The following is a 25993-nucleotide window of genomic DNA, read 5'->3' as shown; positions in this document are numbered from 1 at the left end:
AGGGGAGCTGAGCTCCACCAGAGACAATTAGAGCTGCAGCAGCAGCCAGAATTCATTATCAACACAGTGAATATTGATGACAAAACAGTGACAACAAAGAGACTCCACGATGGCACACAGTGCACAAACAAGACACAGAGCCGAGGCTTAGAAACACGCTGATGTTTACCAACTTGATATTTCATGTGAAAATTGTCCAGTCGAAGAGGAGAGTACAGACAGGGCAGAGAAGTCACACTCTCAATGTGCTAAAACAAAAGATAAAAGATGCCAAAACTGAATGTTTCATTTTACATCTACTGTCTTTAAAAGCTTTTAAATGAAATCAACATCAATCACAAACTTAATTTCAAGTACTTTAAGTAGTCCGTTACACCATTTGTCCATCAACAGAAATGATTGAAGCTCTTCAGCTAACTACAGTTAATCCTCCTGCCAATGTGGAGGTCTTTAAAACAAGCTTTAAAGCCACTGAGTAATACACATGTGACCTGTGAATGTGAAGGACATCTCTAGTCAATCACACACTGTATATAAAAATGCTGCTATTCATATGGAACATGCTGCAGTGATCAGTATATCTACTGTATGATCAGTATCACAGTATCCTTCTGCGTGCTGGCCTGAGTACAGCCCACTTTCGGATGCCTAAACTATTTGGTAATGACATGAGCACGAACATGGTGAGCTGAGACGCGTTCATTACAATAACAACATGCTACATGTTTCCATCACTTGTCTGTTGGTCAAAATCTGATAAATTACTTCATTTATTATTAACAGCATTAATAACTTAAATGCATCGTTGGCCACACCAGTCACCTCACTGCAGCCTAATTTTATTATTGTGTAATCAATCCAGCTCAGCTTCTGGTGACTAACTTGGTTTGGCCTTGGTTTGAGAAAACAGCTGTTACAAATCAATCTTAGCAGTAACCAGACACGGACAAGGAAAGGCTTTGTAAACGATTACGTCATCCCACATACAGCACCATTACAAAGGCATATTTTCACAAATTAAAGTCTAAAGACTTGAGGCTGAGTTGGCTGAGTAATCTCTGATAATTACAGTAACATTTGTTTTCTTCTCATGTGCTGGTACAGAACGATGAGGTCATCACTCTGGGAAGGATGCGGAAGTGCAAAATGCGGAAGTCATGTTTTTCAGGACTCTGCACTGGTATTACGATTGATGGGTAAATTTAAAAAAAAAATCTATTAAACAAAACAAAAAAAAAGCAAAATAAAGGCAGACTATCCATTTGCCACTTATTGACTAAATATTTTTTTCTTTGTCTTTTAACACTAGCATCCCCAGGCTTCTACCTTTCTACCTATAAAACCCGGAGAGCAGTCAAATGGTGGAAGTGGAAGCTAAATTGGCTAGTCATTCATATGTATATTAGGCTGTTAAGTAGGAATTCTGGAGGGAGGGGAGTGGGGGTGTGTGATTGAGGGGGTGGGGGAGCTGCTAAAAGCTGTGAACTTCCTTTTGTGTTTCATCTTGATGCATTCTCAATCATCCAGGGAAATAAATCTCCAAAAGTCACCAACTTGGAGTGTTTCAGTTTGCCGTCTTAGGGAGAAATCAACACACATGGGTGTATTTCCTTTGTTGCTGAGATTTATTGATAAAAACAGTACAAAAAAACCAACCATTTGTACACATATTTACAAATAATAATAAAAAGTGAGTGAGTACATTTCAACATTATACCAGTGGTCTGATTGATGCCACAATGGAGCAAATCGAGCAACCGGACCTCCTCTCCAAGGAAAGAAAATTCATCGCCCTGAAGAATCCTCTGGTGTACGGACCTCCTCTCCAAGGAAAGAAAATGCAGAGAAGACTCACCACTCAGCAGGCCTTGGAAATGATCCTGACGGAAGTCGACCCTTGTGACTCGGATGGAGAAGACCTAGCAGTTCAGCCGGATTCGGACTCAGAGCTGTCTGATCAGTCTTCCGGTTAGTTTCATTTCATGTTATTTCCTTTTTCATTTCAAACAAGTAAGTGGATGTAGTTAGTAAGTAAGATATTTCAGACATTATTCTGATACAGAGGAGGAGATACTGGAATTATAATTAGTATCTATGCATGCATTTGTGATTTTGTTTGACCTTCCCATTTTGCTCACAATTTGAATTTGTTCACACTGCAGATGAGGAGACTGCTTCTCCACCGAAAAAGAGACCTTGTTTGGGGACTGAGACAGCGAAAGATGGCACAGTGTGGCATGAAGAACATGTGGGGACCTGTCTCCCTTTCACCCCAATAGAAGCGTACGCTGCAGATGGAGAGCCAACGGCTAAGGCCAGGAGAAGTATCTCGAGTCGCCTTCAGAGCTTCCTGAAGCCCACAGATAATTGGAACTATGGCACGAAACCGCTTCCAAGACATCATGCAACACCTACGCTTTGATGACAAGTCCACCCGCAGTGATCGAGCAAAGACTGATAAGTTCGCTGCAATTTCCAGTGTGTGGGGATCATTTGTCACCAACTGCATCACGTGCTACAACCCTGGTCTACATATCACCGTTGATGAACAGCTTTTCCCATCAAAGACTCGGTGCTGTTTCCTGCAGTATATTGCAAGTAAACCGGACAAGTTTGGGATCAAGTTTTGGGTGGCCTGCGACCTAAAATCCAAGTACATTTGCAATGTCTTCCCATATCTTGGCAAGGACCCCAATCGTCCCACTGGGGAGAGACTTTCTGAAAATGTAGTAATGAGGCTGATGGAACCATTCCTAGACAAGGGCAGAAATGTTACCACGGACAATTTCTTCACATCGCTTTCACTTGCGCAAAAACTTCTTGGACGGAAAACCACCATCCTCGGCACAGTCAACAAGATTCGCAGGGAAATTCCTCAATCCACTAGACTAGAATGAAAACACAGCATACGAAAATATATGGGGAAAAAAACGATAGGAAATCAGAGCAGGAAAATGTACTTTTAAGGTGAAATACAGTATTTAGTGGTAGCAACATAAAGTTGCACTAAGTGAATGAGCTAACGATGTGGTCCATTTTGAGGACATGAGCAGAGTCCTAATGATTGCTCTGCTGCTGCTTTACAGCCAACAGGAGACACTCTGAGCTCCAGAAAAAGGCCCGTCGGGACCAGTAAGACTCTAACTGGGGGCTGTGTGGGTACCATGGAAAGCGTTATAATTTACCTGGGCCACACACACTGACACATTAATACAACTAGTCTCCCTTCCTCAGAAAGCAAAGTGTCTGTGTAAGTGTCACCAGGGGGATGACATCCATTTAGGATGCCTTTTAATCTCCGAAATGAACAGATATAACTCTCCCAACACTAATGCTAATGAACCCAATTACTGTGTTTGTGCACTAATGTGTCATTACAGACATTTTAAATGTGTGCGTGTGTTTTCAATGATTAACATGACTGAGTGAATACAAAGTGGGACTCTTCTTTTACAGCCTCCTCTCAGTTAAAAGCGCAGCTGTGGCCAGCCAATGTTAAAGTCTTTATGTGACGGCGGACCTTTCTAATCACTACTTTCTAAAAGCAGTATTCAGTACTGTATGTCCTCCATCAGTTAGTTTCAACTGTTTCAATTTTTTTTTTTTTTTTAGTTAGCAACAAATGAGCATTTTTAAATAAAACGTGTGGCTAATCAGATGAACAATACAAAGTATAAAAGATTGTAATGTGCTACAATGTTAAGTTGCAAAAAACTCCCAAAAAGGTTAAATTCCAGAGGATTTTTAAGGTGCTCCATTTTATACTGCATCTGTAACAAGTTTCACTCATAGTTTAGCCATGGGCAGATGGCAGAAAGCTAACGTTAGTATATATGTGTAGTGTAGTGTAGACTGAGCTAAAGGCATTCACCGCTGACCGTCCAGTATAGCACAGTGAGTTCAGTACAAAATCTTATGGTCAGCATGTCCTGAGAACCAAACTGTCAAAGGACTATTTATGTTGATATTCAAGTGCTCCTGAAAAAATAGACAATACTACATCTACCTGCAACGGTTTGGCTGTGCAACGTAAGCTATAACATGCTAGCAGAGTTAGCCTCAAAAGCTACAGGGTTTTCCATGCTTTTTTAATTCTTAAACATCAATATATTGACACACTAAATGGTTCCCCACCAAATCTGGAGATGGATGATGTTTCCCAAAAAGCAGAGGACACTGCTTTTTTTTCTTTTCTTTTCTTTTTTTTTTTTTAAATGCAGCAATTGTGTCTTATGTGTATTCTTAAAGCTGCAAAGCTAGGAGATTCAAACCCGCAAGACAGCAAAAGCTTTGTCTGTTTATTTAAGTTGAAGCTTTTCTAACAGCTTCTACTTCACTTGTCTAACCATATTTTACTACATTTATTTCATTTATGTCAGAATGATTGACGTGCTTTAGCTGTCACACTAAAAATTATGGCCATATTTTTTTTGTTTGTTTTTTTAAGTAACTGCTGCATTCATGGACCATGAATTTCTGTACTATTACACATCTATATCTTACATCAGGCTGGTACATGAGAGAGAGGGCTGATGCCTCTTCATTAACAAGAACCAAATTACAGTAGAAATTATGTCCAAGAAGAAGAACAGCAAGGGTATTTATTGTCTGCTCTAATTTGGCATTCGAGTGGACATCAACTCGTCTATTTCTACAGCTACTGTTTCCTTACAGCTGCACCATTCATTCATCAGATTGCTCTCCACACTTCCTGTGACACTGCTGGATGTGCCTTCATGCAGCTGTGGGGTCTCTCAAACGGATGTCCAGAAGTGTACAGTTATCTAGAAAGCATGTTGGTACTTGTCCCCTGCACAGAGAAGACAAACTGCTAATTATTTTTATCCACGAACAACATCACGCACCTACCAACACACACACACACACACACACACACACACACACACACACAGAGAAAGCGCGTATCTGGCTCGCTTCCTCCAGCGAGATGCTAAAGTCACTATCAGAACCAGGAGTGAAAACAAGCTAATCCTAATTGGAATTTACACATTTAAATAGAATCTGCAATGCTTCACTGGAAGGGTTTTTATCTGCAGATAATACAGAGTGGGAGTGGCAGAGTGGAGGGGAGAGGAAGGGTTGCGTGCATATGTGTGTGTGTGTGTGTGTGTGTGTGTGTGTGTGTGTGTGTGTGTGTGTGTGTGTGTGTCTATGCCTGAAAAAGAAAGAGAAAAAGAGTGAGAGAATGAGAGAGAGAGAGAGATTGGCAGGTGGATGGGAAACAAGCTTCCCTACAACAATTAAAACAAAGAGATGTCTGGTGTCTGTTTCAACATGCTGAGCTGAGCTGCTCCGCACTGGGACTGCGTATTCAGCATTCACAGAATTTGAGAGTGTGTGTTTGTGTGTCTGTGCGAGAGAAAGAAAAAGACAGAAACATGGACATATGCTTAACAGGACGTCAAAGTATGTAGGCCTCAAGTTTTCTTATCCACATCTGTTTTTACAGGGGAAAAAAGAAAGATAAAGGCTTTGACCTAAACCAACAATCTATAACAGTATGTGACATGGTTTGATAAAACCTTTTGATTATAATGAAATTATAAAGCAGAAGCCATTATAAAGCTCTTGAAGCTTTATTTACAGCAAGTAGAGGTCTTTTTCTTACACAGTTATCCAGCCTACACCCCATTTTAGGCAGATAAAGCCCAGATTGTATACGATACATAAAAAAATCAAAGACTTGTTGGCATGCATAGATCATCTCACTGGGTTACCTATATAATCAAAGCAGCTCATTAAAAGCTTTCTCGTGAACATGTTTTTAAATTGATGACTTGGATGAGCGTCTCTTCCTGCAGGCAGTTTGGACACTACAGGTCCAGATGTTGACTCGGCGTAATGGGAATTCTTCCTGACTGACATAGGTGAGATTTTACCTCTGTCTTCTCCTGCATGCACACACGATCTGACGCAGCTCAGCAGCTTGTTTGTGATAACAGAACCGACATAGCCACGCGCACGGAGGCAGCAGCTTCACAAAAATGTGAAAAGTGGTTTTTGAAAAGGAGGTGAGGCTGCCTCGCTATGATGTGTGTGACCCAGATTTGAGCAGGGCACTCAGATGATGTTGGTGCGAACCTCTCTCTGCTTTGTATGAATACATTAAAGCAGCAGGCTGTGCTCAAGCGCATGTTACACAAATAAAGTGTTCCATATGTACCTTGTGTCTGTTACTCTTGTCATCCCTCTGATCTGGCCTCGCTCACGTCTACAGTTTCACTTTATTATGAAGAACCTGGACAAGTGTGCTCTGCTGCTCAGCCTGCAATTTCATCTTCATTTGGCTGAAAACTACTTCAATTTATGTCTTTCTGCTGCAAACTCACTCTTGCCTATCATACAATATATATACGAAGAGTAACACTCTGCTGTCACAACCAGATCAACACCCATGGTACAGGCTGAAACTGTTTTTCAAGCTCTAAATTATTACATTTTCATAAAATACAACACCTGCACTGAGGGTAACAGAGCCAAGGCACCAACTCACACCGCAAAAGCCACAAATACAACGTTAGTAACACAATAACCTCAACACTTACCAGAAAACATGTCAGGTTTGTCTTTATGTGTCAAAGAAAAATTTCGGAAGAACATCGCTACATATTTGTCTTTGTTTTTTTACAAAGCTAAATTTCTTTCATTTCGGTATTCATCACACCCCTAAATGTGTCACGTTCTCCATTTGCTTTCATGTTCAACAGAAGTCCTCCTTAAGTTACTTCAGTGTTGGCAAAATTAGAATACACAACAGAATTTTGTTTGAGTCTCCACTAAATAAAGAATTTTTAAAAAGCACTGCAGGCCAGAGGGCAAATCAGCTGTTTACCACAATGATAAGATAAAATGCCAAGCACCACGCAAAACAGTTCTTCCTGGTTCTGCCAGAGGTTTCTTCCTGTTAAAAGGAGTTTTTCCTTCCCACTGTCGCCAAAGTGCTTGCTCACAGGGGGGTCATATGATTGGGTTTTTCTCTGTATGTATTATTGTAGGATATACCTTACAATATAAAGCGCCTTGAGGCGACAGTTGTTGTGATTTGGCGCAACAAATAAGTCACTAGTCTAACAAATAAGACTAGTGACAGATCAAAGAGATGGAAGTGCAAAAAGGTGGATGATGAAATTCTGAAGCAAGAGAGCGGGACAAAAAATGAACTGATGAAGACTTTAATGGGATTCATTAAAATGGAAGAAAATGACAATGAACAGAGTGGCACAGAAGGAGAGAGACTAACGATTAGATAGTGAGATGAGACTGAAAAAGTGAGACAAAGAACAGTTTGATGGGCAGCTAAAGAGGGAAATGATTCCCAGGAGGGGAACCAGAAATAAGAAAGAGTGACATGTGATCTGTCTGCACGAGCATTCTTTCTCTGCCTCACCATCCCCCTTCTCTTCCTCCAATATGCTCTCTGGCAACCCCGCTCACAGGTCGTCCTCATTGTTACAGCTGATCTGCTTACAGTGTGTGAGGGGTCAGGGTGTAAAGAAAGCATAAGTATTGGGGTTGAAGAATGAGCAAATATCAGTGCACACTTGAGAGCACTCAGCCACTAAGGACTTCAGTAATTATCATCACCAGTTAGATTCCCCTCATTTGGGAGTATGAATCTATAAATCCAATTAAGCAAAGCAGCTAAAAGCAGCTAGCTTTGATTTCAGAACAAATACATATAATTCTTAAGATAGCTAGCTGTTTTTTCCTTATGGGAGTGCTTTCTATCTAACATCACACACATTCATACTCCAATGGATGCATCAGAGAACATCTTGAGGTTAGTATATTGCCAAAGGATATCTGGAATGCAGACTAGAGCACCAAGAGATCGAACCACCAACCTTGCAATTAGTAGCTGAGCTGCCCTACCTCCTACCTTACCTCCTGAGCTACAGCCATAACATTAGTTTCACTACTGCTAGCATGAGGTGATATCTGTGCCCTACTTAGGTTGCATAGACAGTCCAACTTCTCCAGGATGGCACATCAATATGTGGTATTTCCAGAAGGATTGTTGCGTCTCCTGCATGGAGGAGGTTCCAGGAGACTTTTAGTTACTATAGGAGAGCTGGACAGGGTTGTGGCAGGTCCTTAAACTATCAGGACTGGTATCTGCCTCTGCAAGATACCAGTGCAAGGAGGAAAAGGATGAGCACTACCACAGCCCAACAAAATGACCTACAGCAGGTGTAAATCTCTGACCAAACAATCAGAAACACACTTCATGAGGGTGGACTGATGTCTAGTCAGCCCTGTGCTCACTGCCTGGCACCATGGAGCCCGGACTACCCTGCCATATTATTTTCTTCTAGGGTGTCTTTGAATTCAGCCCTCTTTAGGTTGATAATATTTATTTTCTTGTTCCTAACACATTACCCAGTATAGTATATCAGTATAGATATCCAGCATGATTTTTCCCCATTGAGATCTGATGCGTTTCATACCCAGGGGTTTTCCAGGAAAACCCAATGATCTGTGAAGGAATTAGAAAAATATTAGGTATAGCTAAAGGCAATTAAGGAGGAAGAGCCCAATGTTAAAAAGACCACTTTAAAGAAGTTTGTCTGAAGGTGTAAGTTTCTTATAAATCAAAATGTAAATAAATGTTTATTGTTTTCTACATGCCACACAAAGTCTGAATGTTGCTCAGTATTTCGTGTAAGAAAAGAAACCGTCCTAAGGCAATGGAACTGATGCTGTGTCTTACAAGCAGGAACAGTGTGGTGTCTAGACATTCAATTTCACACTCCTTGAAGTTTACTGCCTGCTGGCTAAATGCAGCCATGTAGATTGACTCAACGAGTCGGAGGAGGAGAAAGGGGAGTGCTTCAGGGTTTACATATGTGTAGGCAGATGAGATGAGGTCTATACAATCAGCATTTTGTTCATATTCAGTGGGAGAAATAATGATTTGATCCCCTCCTGAATTTCCAAGAAAATCATGACTTAGAACACAGGTGTCGAACTCCAGGCCTCGAGGGCCGGTGTCCTGCAGGTTTTAGATGTGTCCTTGATCCAACACAGCTGATTTAAATGGCTAAATGACCTCCTCAACACGTCTTGATGTTCTCCAGAAGCCTGGTAATGAACTAATCATTTGATTCAGGTGTGTTGACCCAGGGTATTATCTAAAACCTGCAGGACACCGGCCCTCGAGGCCTGGCGTTCGACACCCCTGACTTAGAACTTTGCAGAGAACTTTACAAACTACCATTTGGCAACATGAAGCTTCAGCTTACTCCACAGATTTTCTACAGGAGACTAGTAGGTCAGCTAAAAGTTAGGCTATTGCAAGGCCTTAATGTGCTTCTTCTTTAGTCATTCCTTTGTAGCCTTGATGGTATGTCTTGGGTCATTATCATGCTGGAAGACCCATATGTGACCCATGGTTAGTTTTCTGGCTGAGGGAAAGAGGTTTTCATCCAAGATTTTACAGTATAGGGCTCCATCGCTTGGCCCCTCAACGTGGTGACGTTGTCCTGCTTTTCAGTAGGTAAACAATCTCAAAGCTCTTTGGTTCACATACAGCAATTTTCTTCCTCCAAACATGGCAAGTTGAGTAATGATAAGGAACTTGATTTTGTTTTCGTCTGACCACATTACTTTCTCCCAACTCTTTTATAAATAATTAATATATTCATTGTCAACATAAGACAGGCCTGTACATGTGCCTTCTTGTGCAGGGACCTTGTGGGTGCCACAAGGTATCAGTCTATTGAGGCATAGTGCGTCAGTGGTTACTGTGGTCACAACTGCCTTTAGATCATTAACAAGTTCCTCCCAAGTAGATTCCCCACCTTTCTCAAAAGCATCTATGCTCCAGATCTCCAGACCGAGGGTGACTTATATCTATTATTTTTTGTTTCTTTCAATTTGTAAAAAGGAACAAAGTGCCACTTACAAAACAAAGACTTAAAAAAGTCTGAAAGCAAAGCAGAAGAAGGGAGATTTAGAGAACAAAAAATAAAAAATCTTGCTTGTAGGTATCAAAAACAAACAATAGAATTTGTGTTCATAGTTTCAGCTTCTCCTTCCTGCTTTCCCTCATTCCATCCTCTTCTTCTTCCAGAACAAACAACAAGAGACCCAGCCAACTGTCAAAGTCCAGCTAAGGCTACTAAGCTCAGTTTAACCTGTTCTTGGGGCTGAATATGGTGTTACAATATCTGCTCAATGAACATTTATACAAGCCCTGATCCCCAAACGGGCTCTTAAAGTATAACACATGGCTGCTATATATTCAGCTACACAACACATCTAAAAGTTTAAGAAAAAGTCCAGTTCATACAGGGAGCTCAAAACTTAGTATTTGTACATGAACGCTTCTGATTTTAATCATATTCCCAACATAGCGTTTATCTGGAACATCAGAAACATGGCTATTCACCCATATATATGCAGTTACCCTAACCTAACAGTTACCCTATGGGCTAAATCATGAACTCACTTTGGGTTTAGTTTGGAGAGTAAGAATGAAATTTAAAGAAGCTTCAAAAAACCCCAGTTGTTTTTAATGGCTATGATTAATGACGTTGACCATAGTCATGGTGTCATGTCACACTGCCCTGCACTGTTTTATTGCTATATTGTATGTACGGCATACAATATAGCAAGCATGTCATGCACGCTGTGCAAGAACAGTATATGAAAGTCACTAACAAAATTCTATATGAAACCACATTACTTTTTGCTTCATCAGCATTATAACGAGCCAATTTTGGAGTCTGTGTTGTGCTAGAAACTGAGCTTTTGTTGCAACTTGTAAGTAATGGATGCTGATGATGCTGAGTGCAATTAGCCTACCAGTCTTGGACTGTACTTCTAATAAAACTCAGTCCATAGGCTGGCAACCAGAAGACAACATTGTTTTAAAACTGTATTTTGCATTTTTAATGACTAACTACCAGGATATGATGCCTACATGTGCATACATATATCACATCTGAGGATGCTGTATAAGGTATTTGTATGCAAACACACTTATTACAAACTTGTACTTTTTTGTGCTAGAGGACCCAGAATCTCCTAAAGAGCACTTCAGTTTGGTAAAGGATCCCGGTGGTCTCAAGCTATATTTATATGAGCTGTTTGCTCAACTAGCAGTAATGTCCAAAGCCAGAGCTCATTCTCTTTCTCTTACCATTTCCAAGTATTCAGATATATGCATGTTTGAAGGAAAAGAATGCAATGCAGTGGTGCTTCTTCTCATCAAAATATAACAGAGGAAAAAGAAAAAAACCCAAAACCTTCAGCAGAGGGTTAGCAAAACATACTAAATACCTACGACTCTTTATTTGTATATATTTGAAATGTGTGCTCTCACATCCAGATGCTGGGGCTGATGTGTACTCCCAGTGCCTCATTAGTGGGCTTTTATTTTTCCATGACGCAAAGTAGCCTCAAACTGTAAACTCTGAGCCATATTCAACACATTAAAGCTACTATGTATAAATTTGATAGAAATGTCAGTATTAAAACTGCTATCTATGTGTCTCATGGTAGTACAGTAATATAGCCATGTGCAGTACTTCAAGTAATTTATCGTATATAATTAGATGTCTTTAAAAACACTGATAAATACTAAATATTGATATTTAATTATTTAATTACTAAAATTATAGATACAATAGGTGCCAGCCTCAGTGTGAACCTGAGCTAGAAAAGCAGCTCAGAGGGATGGAGGTGGGGATGGATGGATGGATGAATGGATGGAATAAGGGGTAAACTCTTTACAGAAGCGTCTTGATAAAGACCCATCTCCAGATGGAAAAGTGCTCTGCATTGTTCCTTCAGGAAGTCTGATGTTCCTCGGATGGATCAATCTGACATGTAAGTGACAGTGAATGGGTTTGATGACTGATGCTGGACTTATTTAAGCACTGTGTGTTTGTTCTGTCCCTGTCAGTTTATCACACTCTACAAGTCAGTCAGTGTCCTTGAAGTGTCAACAAAAGAGACATTAGTGTAGCATTTCTTGTAGGAGAAGAGCTGATGTGTGTCTGTGTTTGCGATACATGCCTTTTATGTTCAGATGCTAATCAAGTCCAAGGCTGTGAGTTTGAGTCTAGACAGAGGCAGTGTGGCCTTTTGTTGTATGTCTGTGTCTGTTCAGGCTTTCCTGTATTACGTCTGCACACAGGATTATAATAAACAGCAGAGGTTGGCAGATATAAGAGAACGTGACAGCTTTCTGACTGGAATTCAGACAGAAAAAGCTTCAACAATGCCACAAGCTTCCACCTATTCACATTCCCTAACCACCCATGTACACAAATCCTTGCATTCAACATTATTTTCTGACAAGAAGCCTCTGTGTGCTGAAATCTGAATCCACCCACACTTGACAAGAAGGAGACATCTGATTAAGACAGCGATGAGAAACTTCCACACCAGATATCTAAGTCTGGGAATAATTTCCCTGTCGACCTTCTGGTATCATTACAACTGCATCAGCTGTTGGAATAACAGCTGATTGTCCACAAACACCATCTGCTCTCACAACCCCAGGGACTAACAGGGTATTTCTGCTGGCCTGACACAATGTGCCATGGGTAATTAAATACCAGATTTGTGGTGCATTCTAAAACACAGAGGTTACATAAACAAATATGAGAAGGGGGAAAAAAACTACTTTGCAAAAAGAAAATTCACGAAGGTTAAAATGGCAGCATAACCAACTGAGACGGAGCACCAATACAGGTCAAACATGCCTTAAAGAAAGGACACTAGTGCACCTAAAATCGTATGAACATGTTATTAATATAAATGAAATGTTCAAGCTGTGCTAAGAGGTTAAGATAAGATAACCTTTATTAGTTTGTTACTGTGGCAAATAAGGAATACTTTAAATAAAATCTACCCAAATAATGTGATAATGTTTCATCTGAAACAGAATTCCTCTGCTATACTGCACAGCAAATTCCATGGCTTACATATAATGATCGGCACAGATTGCAGTTTAGTGTTGGATAAAACACAACCTCACTTTAGTAAAGTTGGGAAAAGAAAAGCCAGACAGCTAATGAGTCACACTCCGCTAGGGAGGTGAGAGACCCAAAGTGCCTGACACCCAATCACTTTTGTTCAAATATTAAGAGTTTAGCATGTCTGATGTTTTTTTTCTAGACACAAACAAAAGAAATGGAACTGTGCTCCCTTCTCTTCCATAACTGAGATTGTGGATGAGACAATAAGTCAAACAGTGCTCTACATCTCTTTCAATTTCTTCCCCCCCCCACCCACTTGTCTCCCTGTGCCGTCGTTGCACTTCAACACCAGAATGGCAGCAGGCTTGCCACCCTCCAGGCATTGGCTTTTATCATGTTGAGAGGTGTATGCCCGCAGGACGACAGATAAAAGGAAGATGAAGGGCATGGAGGAGGAGGAGGAGGAGAACGGTAAAGGCGAGAAAACCACAGTGGTTGATGAACAATGAAGGTAAGGAACAGACTATATGCAACACAATAGACTGCATTACAATGTAGACAGAAGGTTGATAATCTTAGATTCTTACTAACTTTAAGTTAATTGTGATTTTAAATTAATTTTAAGTAATTAATTAATATGTTTCTGTATATATATATATATAGGTTGTTTTGTGTTGTTTTGACATTATGTGGGGGGAAAAAGTCCCATCATGTCGTCCAATTCAATAATCTTTTTTCCCAGAAACATCTTATAACAGAAACTAACATATGAATTTTTAAGTTTTAAAGCAATCTTTTTCTTACTTGGCACATAGCCCCATTAGCTAATGACCATCATGGCATTTAACTCCGGAGGTTCCGGAAGCAGCTATCAAGGTTAATTTAAAGTCACATTTTAGAATTCCCGATACGAGTTTTGGAACTAGCACGACTGCAGGGCATGACTGATAATTATGATGTCAATCAGTTGTTAACTGTAACACTCAAGAACTTAAATTGGGAGATTTATGTGGCAATTTATGCATGTCCACAGAGAGCTTTCTGTTTGGTGTCCAAACCAGGAAAATTATTTAAGATGTGTCTGCTTTATTTGCCATAGTAATTTAAGTATGGGACAATGTATCATCATTGATAACAAATGAAATGCTCACAGCATTAAATGTTCTTTGCCACATGTCTTTCTCTGAATATCTGGTTTATTGATAGACCAACAGGAAGCTGGCAGAACTCGATTTCTCACAGAGCAGTCTATTAGCAGCTCTGAGGATTGTCAGATAGCGTGGAGCAGCTGCAGTCTGATTTTCTGGGCTTCTGATAAATAGCAGCTGCAGTGATTTCAACAGCACAGTGAGGCAAGGTCACAAGTTACTGCTCTGCTTAAAAGGAGTACAATATCGATTTACCACCAAGAGCAGAAAAACATAAGAATAAAAAAGATTCTGAGAGGGGAAATCAACAACAGCGGGGATGAAATGTTACTATAATTCCAGTGGAATTGATGTGTGCTTGGATAACAACAAACTGGTGTAAAAACCTTGTAAATTTCCTCAGACCTCAGGATGGAAATCAAGAACTTATTTCATATTAACTAACTGAAATCATATGACTTCAACCCTATCAATTAATTTATCAAAGTTTTTTTGGTCAAAGGGAAATGTTGTATTATAGTTGACAGGTGGACATTGTTGCTTTACAAAATAGTTCTTTTCAGACAAAATGTGATTAGTGTATAGAATATATACAAGATTTGCTTGAAGCTTTTATGCCCGAACTACTTGAAGCAACTCTTGTTCAGCTGAAATTCATTACAAATCATTTCCATCTTTGTACCTGTAAGTTTGTTTGTTGCTAGTATGTTTTAAATGAAAGAATTAAAATAAGCCGCTACAACCAGCAATAACACGTCAGTGTTAGTTGGCACTAAGAGGGTTATCTGCTTTAACTTCATTCAGGAAAAAAGCAAGTGGAAGGATATTCTAATATTTATATCACACACGTAATAATGGCACTGAGTTGTAGCTATTCAACACTGGCATATTAGCATCATGGAAAATATCCTAGATGTCTGAATCATACCTGGCTGACCTGTGAAGCTGCCTCATTGGTCTCCTTGATCAAATTCAACCTCAAACCGTACCAGCTGACCGAGCGCCTGCATGCCAGAGACCTCCTGTCCCTGTCTGCTTTTTCATTAGCCTGCAGACGAGCCATTGCAGAACACACAAGCACTCTCAGAGGTGCTCTTGTAAGACTGTTCTGTTCCCAGTGAAACCAACACCCTTAAGAACTCCTAATCCATAAAGGAGATTTGTCTGTTTACTTTTAATTGGCTGGATTTTTCTCTCCATTAGCCTGATCTCCCTTTGCTTGATTTGTTTAATCTCAGTTTCACATTCTCACCTATCTAGAGTTGCTCAACACATTTCAGTTTGAGATTGTTCTTTGGCCAAAAAGTAAAATTATCCACAGCTGGGAAAGGAAAGCAACAACAGATTCTCTCCATCGATTTGAGAGGCACAACCATCATAGTGTATGATTAAAAAAACAGTAAAAGCAAGCGAGTCAGAACAATCAACAGAAGCAAATAAGAGAAAATGTATAGCTAATCTGAAGAAAAAAGAAAAAAAATCCTGTATTAATCCCAACTGTAGGTAGCAGCGTTCATTTATATGAGACACTGAACTCTTGCCAGATTGTTCTTAAGCACCATTATGTGCCCCCAAATTGTGCATTATGCAGAAATGACTCCAACAAAGTATATAAAGTATCCTTAAAGTAAACAAATCGTCAAACCGTGTAAAGAGACAAAAGAAAAAAGAATTTGACGACAAAAGCAGAGATATAACGAGTTTTCTGGATTAAATCACAATTCTGAAAACTCATGTACTCCTCTGACTAAAAACTCTTTGGTGGACAAAGATTCCACCAACATTGTTTTGGCCTGTTACATATAAATAATGACTATGAATGAGTACCAAAAATATTAGTGTACATTGCCAACAGTAAAAAATACGTAATGACTAAAAGTAGCCTTCATAGAGATCCAAGAAACCTTTACTAGCATGCATTGTCTTTACAAGTGTCTTCATGCACATGGAGCTGGTATCTGTTCGTGTAATTTACATCTTCTGGGTGGAGATTAAGAAGAATCATGATAACGGCTGTTTTTAGATGTGATTCTTTCCTTTTAAAAGACATTGAGATACAAAATAAGTGTGAGTCAGTACTTTTTAAAGACTGTCTGCGTTTGCAGTGTGTTGTCACTCTGGGTTTACAGACATTTTACATTGAGTAACTTAAAGTTATAAATAATTCATAAAAATATTTTACAGTCATAATTCTGCCTACAGAAGGTTTTGTGATCTCGGTTGGTGTGATTTGGGGGAATTTATAGGATTGAAACTTACAAAATTACCCACCTATTGTTTTGCTCTCTGTCTTTTGAATTATTCGATGCTGAACCTACGAGAGGAAACCAGCTGGTATATAATTTCACCATACCGTCTTTTCTGAACAAGAAGAGCTTATGGTGAAGAACAGTCTTTAAATTCATGCGACAGCAATTTTGAATGGAAGCTGATACCAGCTGATATGAGCTGCTTTCCTAGAGCTCAGACAGGCTGATGTCAGCACAGAGCCATGATAAAGATTCTTAATTTAAGACATAATCAGAGACAGACAGGCTTTTGTTTCAGTCTGCTGCTGTTGGAGTTCTGAATGGCAGAACTAATCCTGTTTCTCGAATGACAACCCTATAGCCCAACAGCTGTGGAGCGATAAATAAAACATGTTCATAATAAACACAAACAAAAGGAGCAGACGCACTTTTATTGTGCAGTTAAACTTAACCCACCGAAAGTTATACACACATTTTACCACAACCATATGTACAGCAAACCAACAAGGCCTTGCTGGTATTATTGAAGCAGAGACTTAAGACAGCTGTATTAATGGCTATAGCTCACCAACTCCTACATATTCACCCTAGAAAACAACACAGAGACACCAGAAGACAGCGAATAGAATACCGATCCGATTCGATCCACTAAGCTTAACATGACAGCTATCTGTTTGACCTTTCACCCCGACCACATTTTCTTTTACTATCTCTAACCCAGCAGTCAAGTAGGTGACCTGTGCTCTGTGTTTGGGTTTGAAAGATCACACTACTTCACAGTGTCAGGCTGACAGTGGCCTGATGAAAGGCCGACTGCTGACCTCAGGCTATATATCTTATCTGACTGGGAAGCTAATAAGAGAACACGTGTCCTCACAAGTTTCAAGGACAAGCCAGAAAAAGGACACTGCTCACACAAACCTTTGGTGTGTTTTTGAGGTTCCTACAAAGAAAAGTCTTAAAGATGTTGACAAGTCTATCCATCTATTTGTCTGGAAATTTTTAGTTTTAATACTATTCATACACTTTTGCATTACATCTATTCAGTTACATTTAAAGACCGATATGTTACTTGTACCACCACCACCACCACTACTACTACTACTACTACTACTACTACTACTACTAATAATAATAATAATAATAATAATAATAATAATAATAACAATAATCATAATCATGATAAACTGCTATACCAAAAAGAACTTCACAAATGTCAATAAATATAAAAATGTAAAATCATCATCATTATCCCAAAATCTAACATTTGACAGTAATAAACCAGATTGTAGACAGACCAAAGTTACTGTTGTTAGATATCGTTTGTGAGCTATTATTTCACCAGTTTAACTTCAACTTCTGTATTTTTCTGATGGTGGAAAAAAAAACGCGCATCTTTATTCCAGTATGTACTTCAACAAACAACTTTGCTGTTAAAATGCTTTCCTTTCAGTGGCCACCCTGACACTTCTTCCAGTGTCATTATAAGCCTACAATGTTCCTTTCAGCAACCTTTTGAGCCATGATGGTTCATTTTAAAACCCAATTGCCTAATAGTCTCAAAGAAAGCTCCAGATATTTATCGCTTTAAAAGATGACTGACCTTTGGCCAGAATTTCAACTCATAAATATATCTAAAAAAGCATGGTGTTTCATGATATTATTCTTTCTTTTCAGCGGATAAAGGATTTTGATTGTAATGACCCAATTATATGTCCTACAGCACCACAAATCAAATTAACATGTTAGCTTCAGCACTGGTACCATTAAAGAATGAGCAAACACACACTACAGCCTCTAAGGGCCACAGATTCGGACTGCTGGTGTCATTAACACTGGGTTTTGTGTTACTTCCTGTTTCATTTTGATAGTCTTTTGTCTACTATTTTGTTTTGTTTCCTTTATCTCAGTATTTCCTGATTTGTCTTACCTGTTCCACTCTGGTGTGCCCTATCCCCCTGATTAGCCCTAATTTGTCATTTAATATAAACAGCCCCAGGCTCCACACATCCTTTGTTGCGTTGTCTATTATCCTACATACTCCCAGCCAGTTGTTTAGTATTGTGGATTCAGTTTAAATTCCCTGTGTTTCTTTTTTTGTATGGACTCTGTTGTTTTTAATAATCCACCTTTTAAATAAAGGTGCTTTTTCAGTTTGTTCAGTGAGTCTGGTTAGTCTACATTTGGGTCCATGTCTAGCAATTCATGGCAGCTGGTTGTGCTTTTAATCTGTCCAGCCGACAGGGTTTGTATCCAACTGTGGGCACTTAGCCATAAAGAGATTTACAGAGAGTAAACATCCCTTCCAACAAATATACCCAGCCCAGACAGAGCTGCTGTGTCCAGATGAACAAATGAGCAGTTGTCAGTTTTCGGTTTGTCAGCTTGGCAAAAAAAAAACAAACACCTAAGGACAACCATACAGCACCATTGTTACCCTGTCATTTCCCATGATGAGACATAACAGTGAAAGAGTAAATGTCTGATTTAAGGATGAAGCTTTAAAACATTGAACCTCACAAACTATCAGCTCTCGATTTCTGGTGAACATGAGCGCATAAAAACTGGTTAACTGGTGCTGAGGGAGAACATGGTTTCATTAGTATTTGTCAACATTACAACGGTGTCAGTATTAGTTATTGATCTCTACATGGAAATACTCGAGTAGTAAATGATGTTGTAGTTGTTTGAGTATAACACTGTGTGCAGTGTCTGACTGTCTAGACATTGGTGTTATTTAGAAAATCCGTTTTTAAATCAATAATTCAAAACCATTTTAGCAGTGTGTTCAATTAACCGATTAACTGTTGTTCACAAATAAAAGCACTAAAAAGCTGTCTGCGACCTGACACTACAACGCTGTGACGTGGAAAACAGAGTTAATCTAAGAAAATCCAGGTTGTCACTCCTTACAAGGTGGCCTCATTCAAGCCCCAGTTCCTCTCGACACAAAGCTATTTAAACACCATAAATACAGTACTAGAACACCGTTTCATCGCCACTGTGTGCAGAACCTTGTGTCCTCATTTCTCCTGGAAATCTAACAGTGTAAGGCAAGACCTGAAGGAAAAGCTAATCTTAGACTAAACCTGTCTCTAACACGTGCATTTGTCCTTGGCCTCTCGGATTTAGGATGTAGATGACACCATCTGCTGACTCAACATTTGTCAAGCTTCTTTTTCAGCTTTTCAGCCGTGTGCGGGAAAGGAAGGAAAAACAATGCAAACAAAAAAAAATGTATCTTGGTTTAATGGATCAATCTATTTTTTAAAATGTTGTTTTTGAAGTTGTTGAAAATCACATATCTGTCGTTGTTTACATAGCCAGAAATTCACATTTAACACAAATGTGCATTTAATTGTTACATTTGCCTTCAGAAACCTTCCTGTTCTATAGCAACGTAATGATAATGCAACCAGCTGGCAACCAGATGAGTCGAGTCCCCTCAAGTTATACTCATTGAGAACGACTAATTTAGCTTGATGGCAACATGCTGGCAATCTGTCTGCTTTTATAAATGAGGCAATTATTTGCAAACCTTCACTCTGAGAGTGACTGCAGTCAGTCCACGTAAGACTGCAACTGTTTGCAGAAAGGTTGCCTCCTATCAGCCAGTCTGTGCAATCGCCTTGCAATCAAACATGGTCACAAGTGTGCAACCCCCCTTAAACTATCTGCAAGCATTTAGTCACCACTAGCTGCAATCAGTCCCAGAGTGACTTCAATGTAATACAAACACCAGGCAGCCAACAATGTATTTTTTCTTGTAGATGTCAGGACTGTCCTATTTTTAGTCATGTGACTGGACCATTAGCTTGCACTGAATTAGCGCAAGCTAATTAGCTTGCACTGAATTTAATTCAAGTTATCTCAGGATGGTGATGCAAGAGGTAAGCCCTCTTTGTTCATAGTCTTCCCAAAGTATTTTAATTTACTGCAGTATCGATATTTGTATCGATATCACCACTCAAGATGCTCCACCCGTAAAACTGACAAGGTAATTTGTAGTGGAAGAATGAACCTATACACAATTGGGCTTGACAACACAAGCAGGGATGTTACATGATTTTACATAGTTCTATGTAACCTGAATTAATTTGTTTTTAAAATTCATTCAAATGGATGATAGACACTGTCTGGTGTAGCAGCAGGATCAGTTTTCATTCCATTTCACATTTGTAGCCTTAAAGTTAGTAGTTTAGATTTTAGACTGATGTTCTTACTAATAGAACATGGAGCTAAAAGATAACAAAACTCTTATATAGTCCTTCGTAAATTAATTGCTTGAATTATAAATGGTTATTATTTAAAGGTGTGACATGAACCTGACAGGCTGTCCACATTCTGAGTGCTATGATACACAATTGCTTGTTGTTGTTCACTAGGCTGTTGCATCATTTACCAACTTCCACCAGAGGGAAATTGGATAGGCCTGGTGATATGGTTTACGCATCTGTTTAAGTGAGTGTGAACAAATAATGGTATATTGTGATGTGATAGGGTCAGTCTCCGTGACTGCTTGGGTGCATGTTTGACGAATGCAGCAGCATCAAAACTGTGCATATTCAAGTATTCTGAACCTCTCCTTTCAGTGCAGGACAGTTTATCTCTGCAAACTACAGAGAAATAATATGCTCCAGTCTTAAGTTAAAAAATGCACACACGCACACACAAACAGCAAAAAAAAAAAGCACTAGAAGCCTACCTGCAGGCCCCTGCGTCTCAAAATACTTGAGTCATCCATGATAATGCGAGGTTAGGTATCTTTTGTTTTCAAAGCAACAAAGTTCAGGCACTTTCTAGGAAGTCTGTCCACATGGAAGTAGTGAGATCAGAGCCTCCACCCCTCTTTACTGTCCGTCAAGGCTTTACTCATCAGGTTGTCATCGTTTTCCATTTCAATCAGAAGCTTTAAGAGTCCTGTTTTTTCTCTGAGACGTCACTGAGGTGATCGGTTTCAGGTTTCAGTGCCAAATAGATGGGATTCAGTCAATAAGGTGAATAAAAATATGTGCGTGTATATATTGATATATATATACAAAATCCAAGGCTGTTATACTAACTGTGGAGGGAAAATAAAAGCACAGAAGACTGGTCTAATGTTGATCTCTTCCATTTCTTTATCTTTTGTGTGTATTCAAACTTGTTGTAGAGAATGGTGAAAGCTCATCCTCCGTATCTTCCCTGTATGTTCCATTCATTTATTCAGCACTGGACACACCCCTCAGTTTCCCAGAGTGTACAGTGAGGCGCTCAGCTCCTTTTTTCTGGTTTCTGACTCTCGAGTCTCTTCATCTGTCCTCCTCCGTTTGCCTCCCACCCCTAAGGCACTAGTCCAGAGGAAACTCTGCTCCTTCCATTATTCATGTGCAGCTTGCAATAGAAATTAATGATGACGATGAGGCCTCAGGGGGTGGACAGAGGGAGGGGAAAAAGAGACTGAAAGGAGGCAAAACATAAATGGGAAGGCACCAGCTTGCTTGCCTCTGGCTTAATTAGAGCTGAGCTGTAACAAGGTCCCGAAATCACTGCAAAAACACAAGCAGGCAAGCAGGCTTCCAGAGTTTCTTTCTATGGAGGGATCAGTCAGGACTGACAGGCCCTATGTGCTCAACCTGCTAAGTGACACTCAATCCAGAGTTTAGAGAAAAGCCTGCTTTTCCTCAATCAGTTTTATGGCTTGAGATTAGAAAAGAAAGACACAAAGCTGTTAGACTCACCAGACGACACAGAGTGTAGACTAAAAAAAAGTGTTTGTTTGCTAGCAGTGATTTACTAAGCAAGAAGGCACCTCGCATCCATCTCCATGCCAACCAAAAGGGCCAGATTCCATACAGTTAAAGCCATAGGGGTCTCGCAGACACGCACACAAGCATCCGCCACACACACAACCCCATCATGCATGTTAGTCATCGCTTCATCTCTGCCGTCCTCTCCTGCACCTTCTCCTGCATCTTTCAGTTTTCAGTGTTTCTCCAAAAGGCTGTGGGGAGGAGGAGATCCAGATCAGCTGAGAGTAGTAACACAAGGGGACGAACAAGGCAGGAGGGATGAGCGTTTCCGTCTCTGAGAAGAACAGCTGAGGATTCCAAGAGGATTCCTTCCTTCCTCTTCTCTTGTCTTCTGTTCCTCAAATCTCTGCGTCCCCTCTGTTGTTGCCTTTCTTTGCTCTCTCTGATGTGTCAGTATGCTCACATGCTCCAGCTCCTCCCTCTGTTCTTTTTCCACAAGCTCAACCTCTCTCTCTTTCTCTCCCTCTCTCTCTGCAGAGACGGCCTATCAGGCACAAGCAGGAGACAGAGGCTTTGCTCACAATGAATGGAGCAGGGACAAGTGCTCCGCCTCCCTCTCCACTCGTGTGCGCTGTTGTATCCGTCACTATAACCTCGCCTGGTTCTAACCAAAACAAGATGCTGCCTTTGCACCTTGCAACACGCACACACAGAGCAATGTGTGCTTAATGCATCATTATTTTATACACATGAATTAATCATGAATGCACTGATCAGAGGTTTTGGATGATCACTTTTTCACACAACTCTCTTTTTAATTTTAAAAAAAAAATATTATCCCTGATGGTTTGTATGTAAAAGTATGTGGACACGCAAACATACACCTGTGTTCACCTGTGCTTAAAGCCATAGGCATTAAAGATGCTGGTATTACAGCCACCGCTTTCCTCATCTTACAAGAACTTGGAGGTATGACCAAAAGCATGTAAGTGAGCCTTTATAAAGCTTCAAAGTGTCTCATTTTTCCCTTTAATATCACATAAAAAGAGTTAAAAACGTATTTTACCTTGTATTTTAAGATGAAGATGAAAAGAGGGTGGATGTAAACACACAGCCAAGGAAACTTTCAATTTCTTTTCAGAGAAAGAAAATAAAGGTTCAGCCAATCAGCTGGATCAAAAATTGATTACAATAACTGTCACTTGTAAAGATCTGAAAATGTTTACCTTTTCTGGATATATCTTGTTTTGACAGGTTTTGGTAAGTGACACCAGAACACTATTTTTAACTGGTGATCCTCCTCCACAAACAAGAGAGATGCAAAGGAGCAAAGAAGCGAAAAAAAAACAAAAACAGGAATGGGGACAAAAAAGTGATGGAAGGATAGATTGAACTGTAGGAAGGCAGAGCGTCTGGAGTCCTCCTACACGCCACAGAGAGCCATGTACTGATGACTCACAAAGACATGAGAGAATGGTAATGAGAATGAATGGATGGTTTGAATAACCAAGCAAAAAAAGAAAAAAACAAGCAGAAGAGAGAGAGTATATGTCTGCTGGTGCATGCATATATATACTGTATACAGCACAAACACAACACTGACCATGGACAGATTCGTCTGTTCAGCCACTGCTGTGTGTGTAGAGGGAGATCAGACCCTGAGTAATCCATATCAAACTGAGCTCCAGCAGCCCTGTCTGGGCCCCCATCCTCTGGTCAAAGCCCCAGTGTTAGTGAGTGCAAAGGCCAAAGGGGCCACACAGAGGAATGTTCACTTAGCCACAAGACTGGTGGACAGTAGCCCACCGACTGACTGCTTGTGTAGTGGACTGAATGCAGCTTGGCTAAAATTAAAACGCATACAGAGACACTGAAATGAAAGTAGTCTAGCATGTGGGCACCTACACTCACACCCAGTGTGAGGTTAGAGGTCAAGGGCAATAAAGGCATGATACACATGCCTATTATTATCCTGTTTCTACTACATTATCCCTATAATACTCGGATTTTGCGTAACATTGCGTCCAGCACCCACAAACTCACAGGAACATTTTGTAAATCAGCTACAACATGGACATCGTATTTCACCTTCCAACCAGATGCCAGACTCATCATGATGATGAAGATGACATGATCAACGTGTCTTTCAACATCATACTTCAGGACACAAATTAGAATTATTAAAGCTATAATAAGTACTAAGTACTTAGCAGTATGTACCTACCCATTTATTAGTATTACATTTTGATACTGGAAAACTGGGAAATCTGCCTTGAGCCCATATTTCTAACATAATCCAGTGTGTAACAGTGACCTATGCAGTGTGGCTGTGCAGAAAATTAGTTAGAAGTTGCGTAATTATAAATTTAGTTCACTGTTTAGGAAGATTGTTTTAAAGAACCTGTTTTCAGTATAACCTCAGAGATTTTTGAACAGAAGGTTCTGACTAATAGCTCTGGGCCACAGCTGACTGTAAAGAAATCTGTCTACCAAATACACAAGATTTAACAACATTTGTGTTGTCGTCAAGTTAATGGGCCATTGCAATGTGGCTCAATAAACAGACAATATGAAATCATGTTATTGATACCTGATATTTCGTGTTAAATTGGTTGAGGGTTTGGAATACAGGCTGTTGTGCCAGACACGATGGTCATCTTCTTTGTATAATAAAGGAGCTGAGATAAAGAGCTCCTGTTTGTGTTGCTTCATTCATCAGCTTGATGGGTTGGTCTACTATTAGTCAAACTGTCCTGCAGCCAGCTGGCTGGCTGTCTGGACAGCAGCCTGACGGATATCTTAGAGTCATGCATGTGTATACAGACACGCTGAAATAAAACAATCGGAGTAAATGAGTTTCAGGGGAAATAAAGTTAATGCCAGGAAATCAGTCACAACAATTATATAAACACAATACTACATTTGTCCAGTGCGATAATGGACAGTCCTAAAGAAACAAGCAATTGGAAGATTAATAGAAAAAATAAAAGCATTAACAGAGAGCTGTAGAGAAAGGTATCAAACAGCACTATGCAACAGCCCCGCCCGAAAATGAAAACTATGAAATGAGTAGTAGGATGACAGCTCTGTGTGTGTGTGTCTGCATTATGCAGACAGGTTGCGTGCTGCTCTGTCTGAGCATTGTGCTGACGGTGTATTTGGATGTGTGTGTCAGACAGGACAGCAGGAGAAAGCTCAGTCTGAATAAATTAAACATGAAGGTGTTTGGCACAGGATGAAGAATGTGAACACAGTGTTATTCAACTCCATCAGTGACAGGAGGCAGAGGGTGCAATTTCCACAATAATAGAGACCAACTAAAATGCACACACTTGAAAGAGCTGCGATCTTACATAACCACAAAGCTCTGAAATCACTTTTCAATCCAGCTTTGCCTTTCAACGCACCACTTCTTTATCATACACAAAGCTGTTCACAGCTGCAGCGGCTTAATAGCTCTACGTATGGAGATGTGGTTCATTTGGTCCAGGTAAGAGAAATCCGGCTGAACAGTCCGCTTTTCTTTCTGTGCTTATTCTCGTCTGTAATGACCATGGTTTCTTTGTTTTGCTGTGAGAGATGGTGACATCATTTTTGGGTTTCCTGAAGTCTGAGTGACTGGTCGACTTATTCTTGATTTTTGCAGATGGTTTATATAGAACAATGTGTTGATGCTGAAAGCAGATGAAAGCTAAAGAGAAAAAGCGAACGAAGAGAGGGAAATAAGAGCAAGAAAGATGTGGACACACAGCCGTTGCATAAAGCTTTGTCCCCATCGGGGCATTGATAAGAAAATGCTGAGTAAGCCTGAAAAGGCTTTACACCGTGAGAGGGAGAAAGGGCAGAAGAAAGAGAGGATAGAGAGAACTAGGGTAGAGGTACAGAGTACAAATTAAGACAAAGACTAATGTGGC

The 25993-nt window shown here is 40.0% G+C and overlaps 2 protein-coding genes across 7 annotated transcripts in view; one reads left to right on the top strand and one right to left on the bottom strand.

Annotated features, from left to right (window-relative positions):
• Positions 1-25993, bottom strand: part of mast2 (microtubule associated serine/threonine kinase 2) — a 145490-nt gene that overhangs the window by 76131 nt on the left and 43366 nt on the right. For 2 of the 6 annotated variants that reach the window (XM_080887883.1, XM_080887884.1), the window contains exon 1: positions 21053-22519. The exons of the other annotated variants lie outside the window; for them this stretch is intronic. In XM_080887883.1, the coding sequence (XP_080744009.1) occupies positions 21053-21091 (39 nt within the window). In that variant the 5' untranslated portion in view covers positions 21092-22519. Of the gene's footprint in view, positions 1-21052; positions 22520-25993 lie in introns of those variants that run through there. 6 annotated transcript variants of the gene reach the window in all.
• LOC308399777 (uncharacterized protein) lies at positions 1493-13459 on the top strand (the record flags this gene model as incomplete). The annotated part of the gene is made up of 3 exons (XM_080887212.1): positions 1493-1968; positions 2163-2283; positions 13369-13459. The coding sequence occupies exons 1-3, from the start codon at positions 1740-1742 to the stop codon at positions 13457-13459; spliced, it is 441 nt and encodes a 146-aa protein (XP_080743338.1). The 5' UTR covers positions 1493-1739.

Source organism: Rhamphochromis sp. 'chilingali' (assembly GCF_963969265.1).
Source record: "Rhamphochromis sp. 'chilingali' genome assembly, chromosome: 7".
Taxonomy (NCBI): Eukaryota; Metazoa; Chordata; class Actinopteri; order Cichliformes; family Cichlidae; genus Rhamphochromis; species Rhamphochromis sp. 'chilingali'.
The sequence above is the reverse complement of the archived record's forward strand: the minus strand, read 5'-3'. Positions and strand labels throughout refer to the sequence as shown.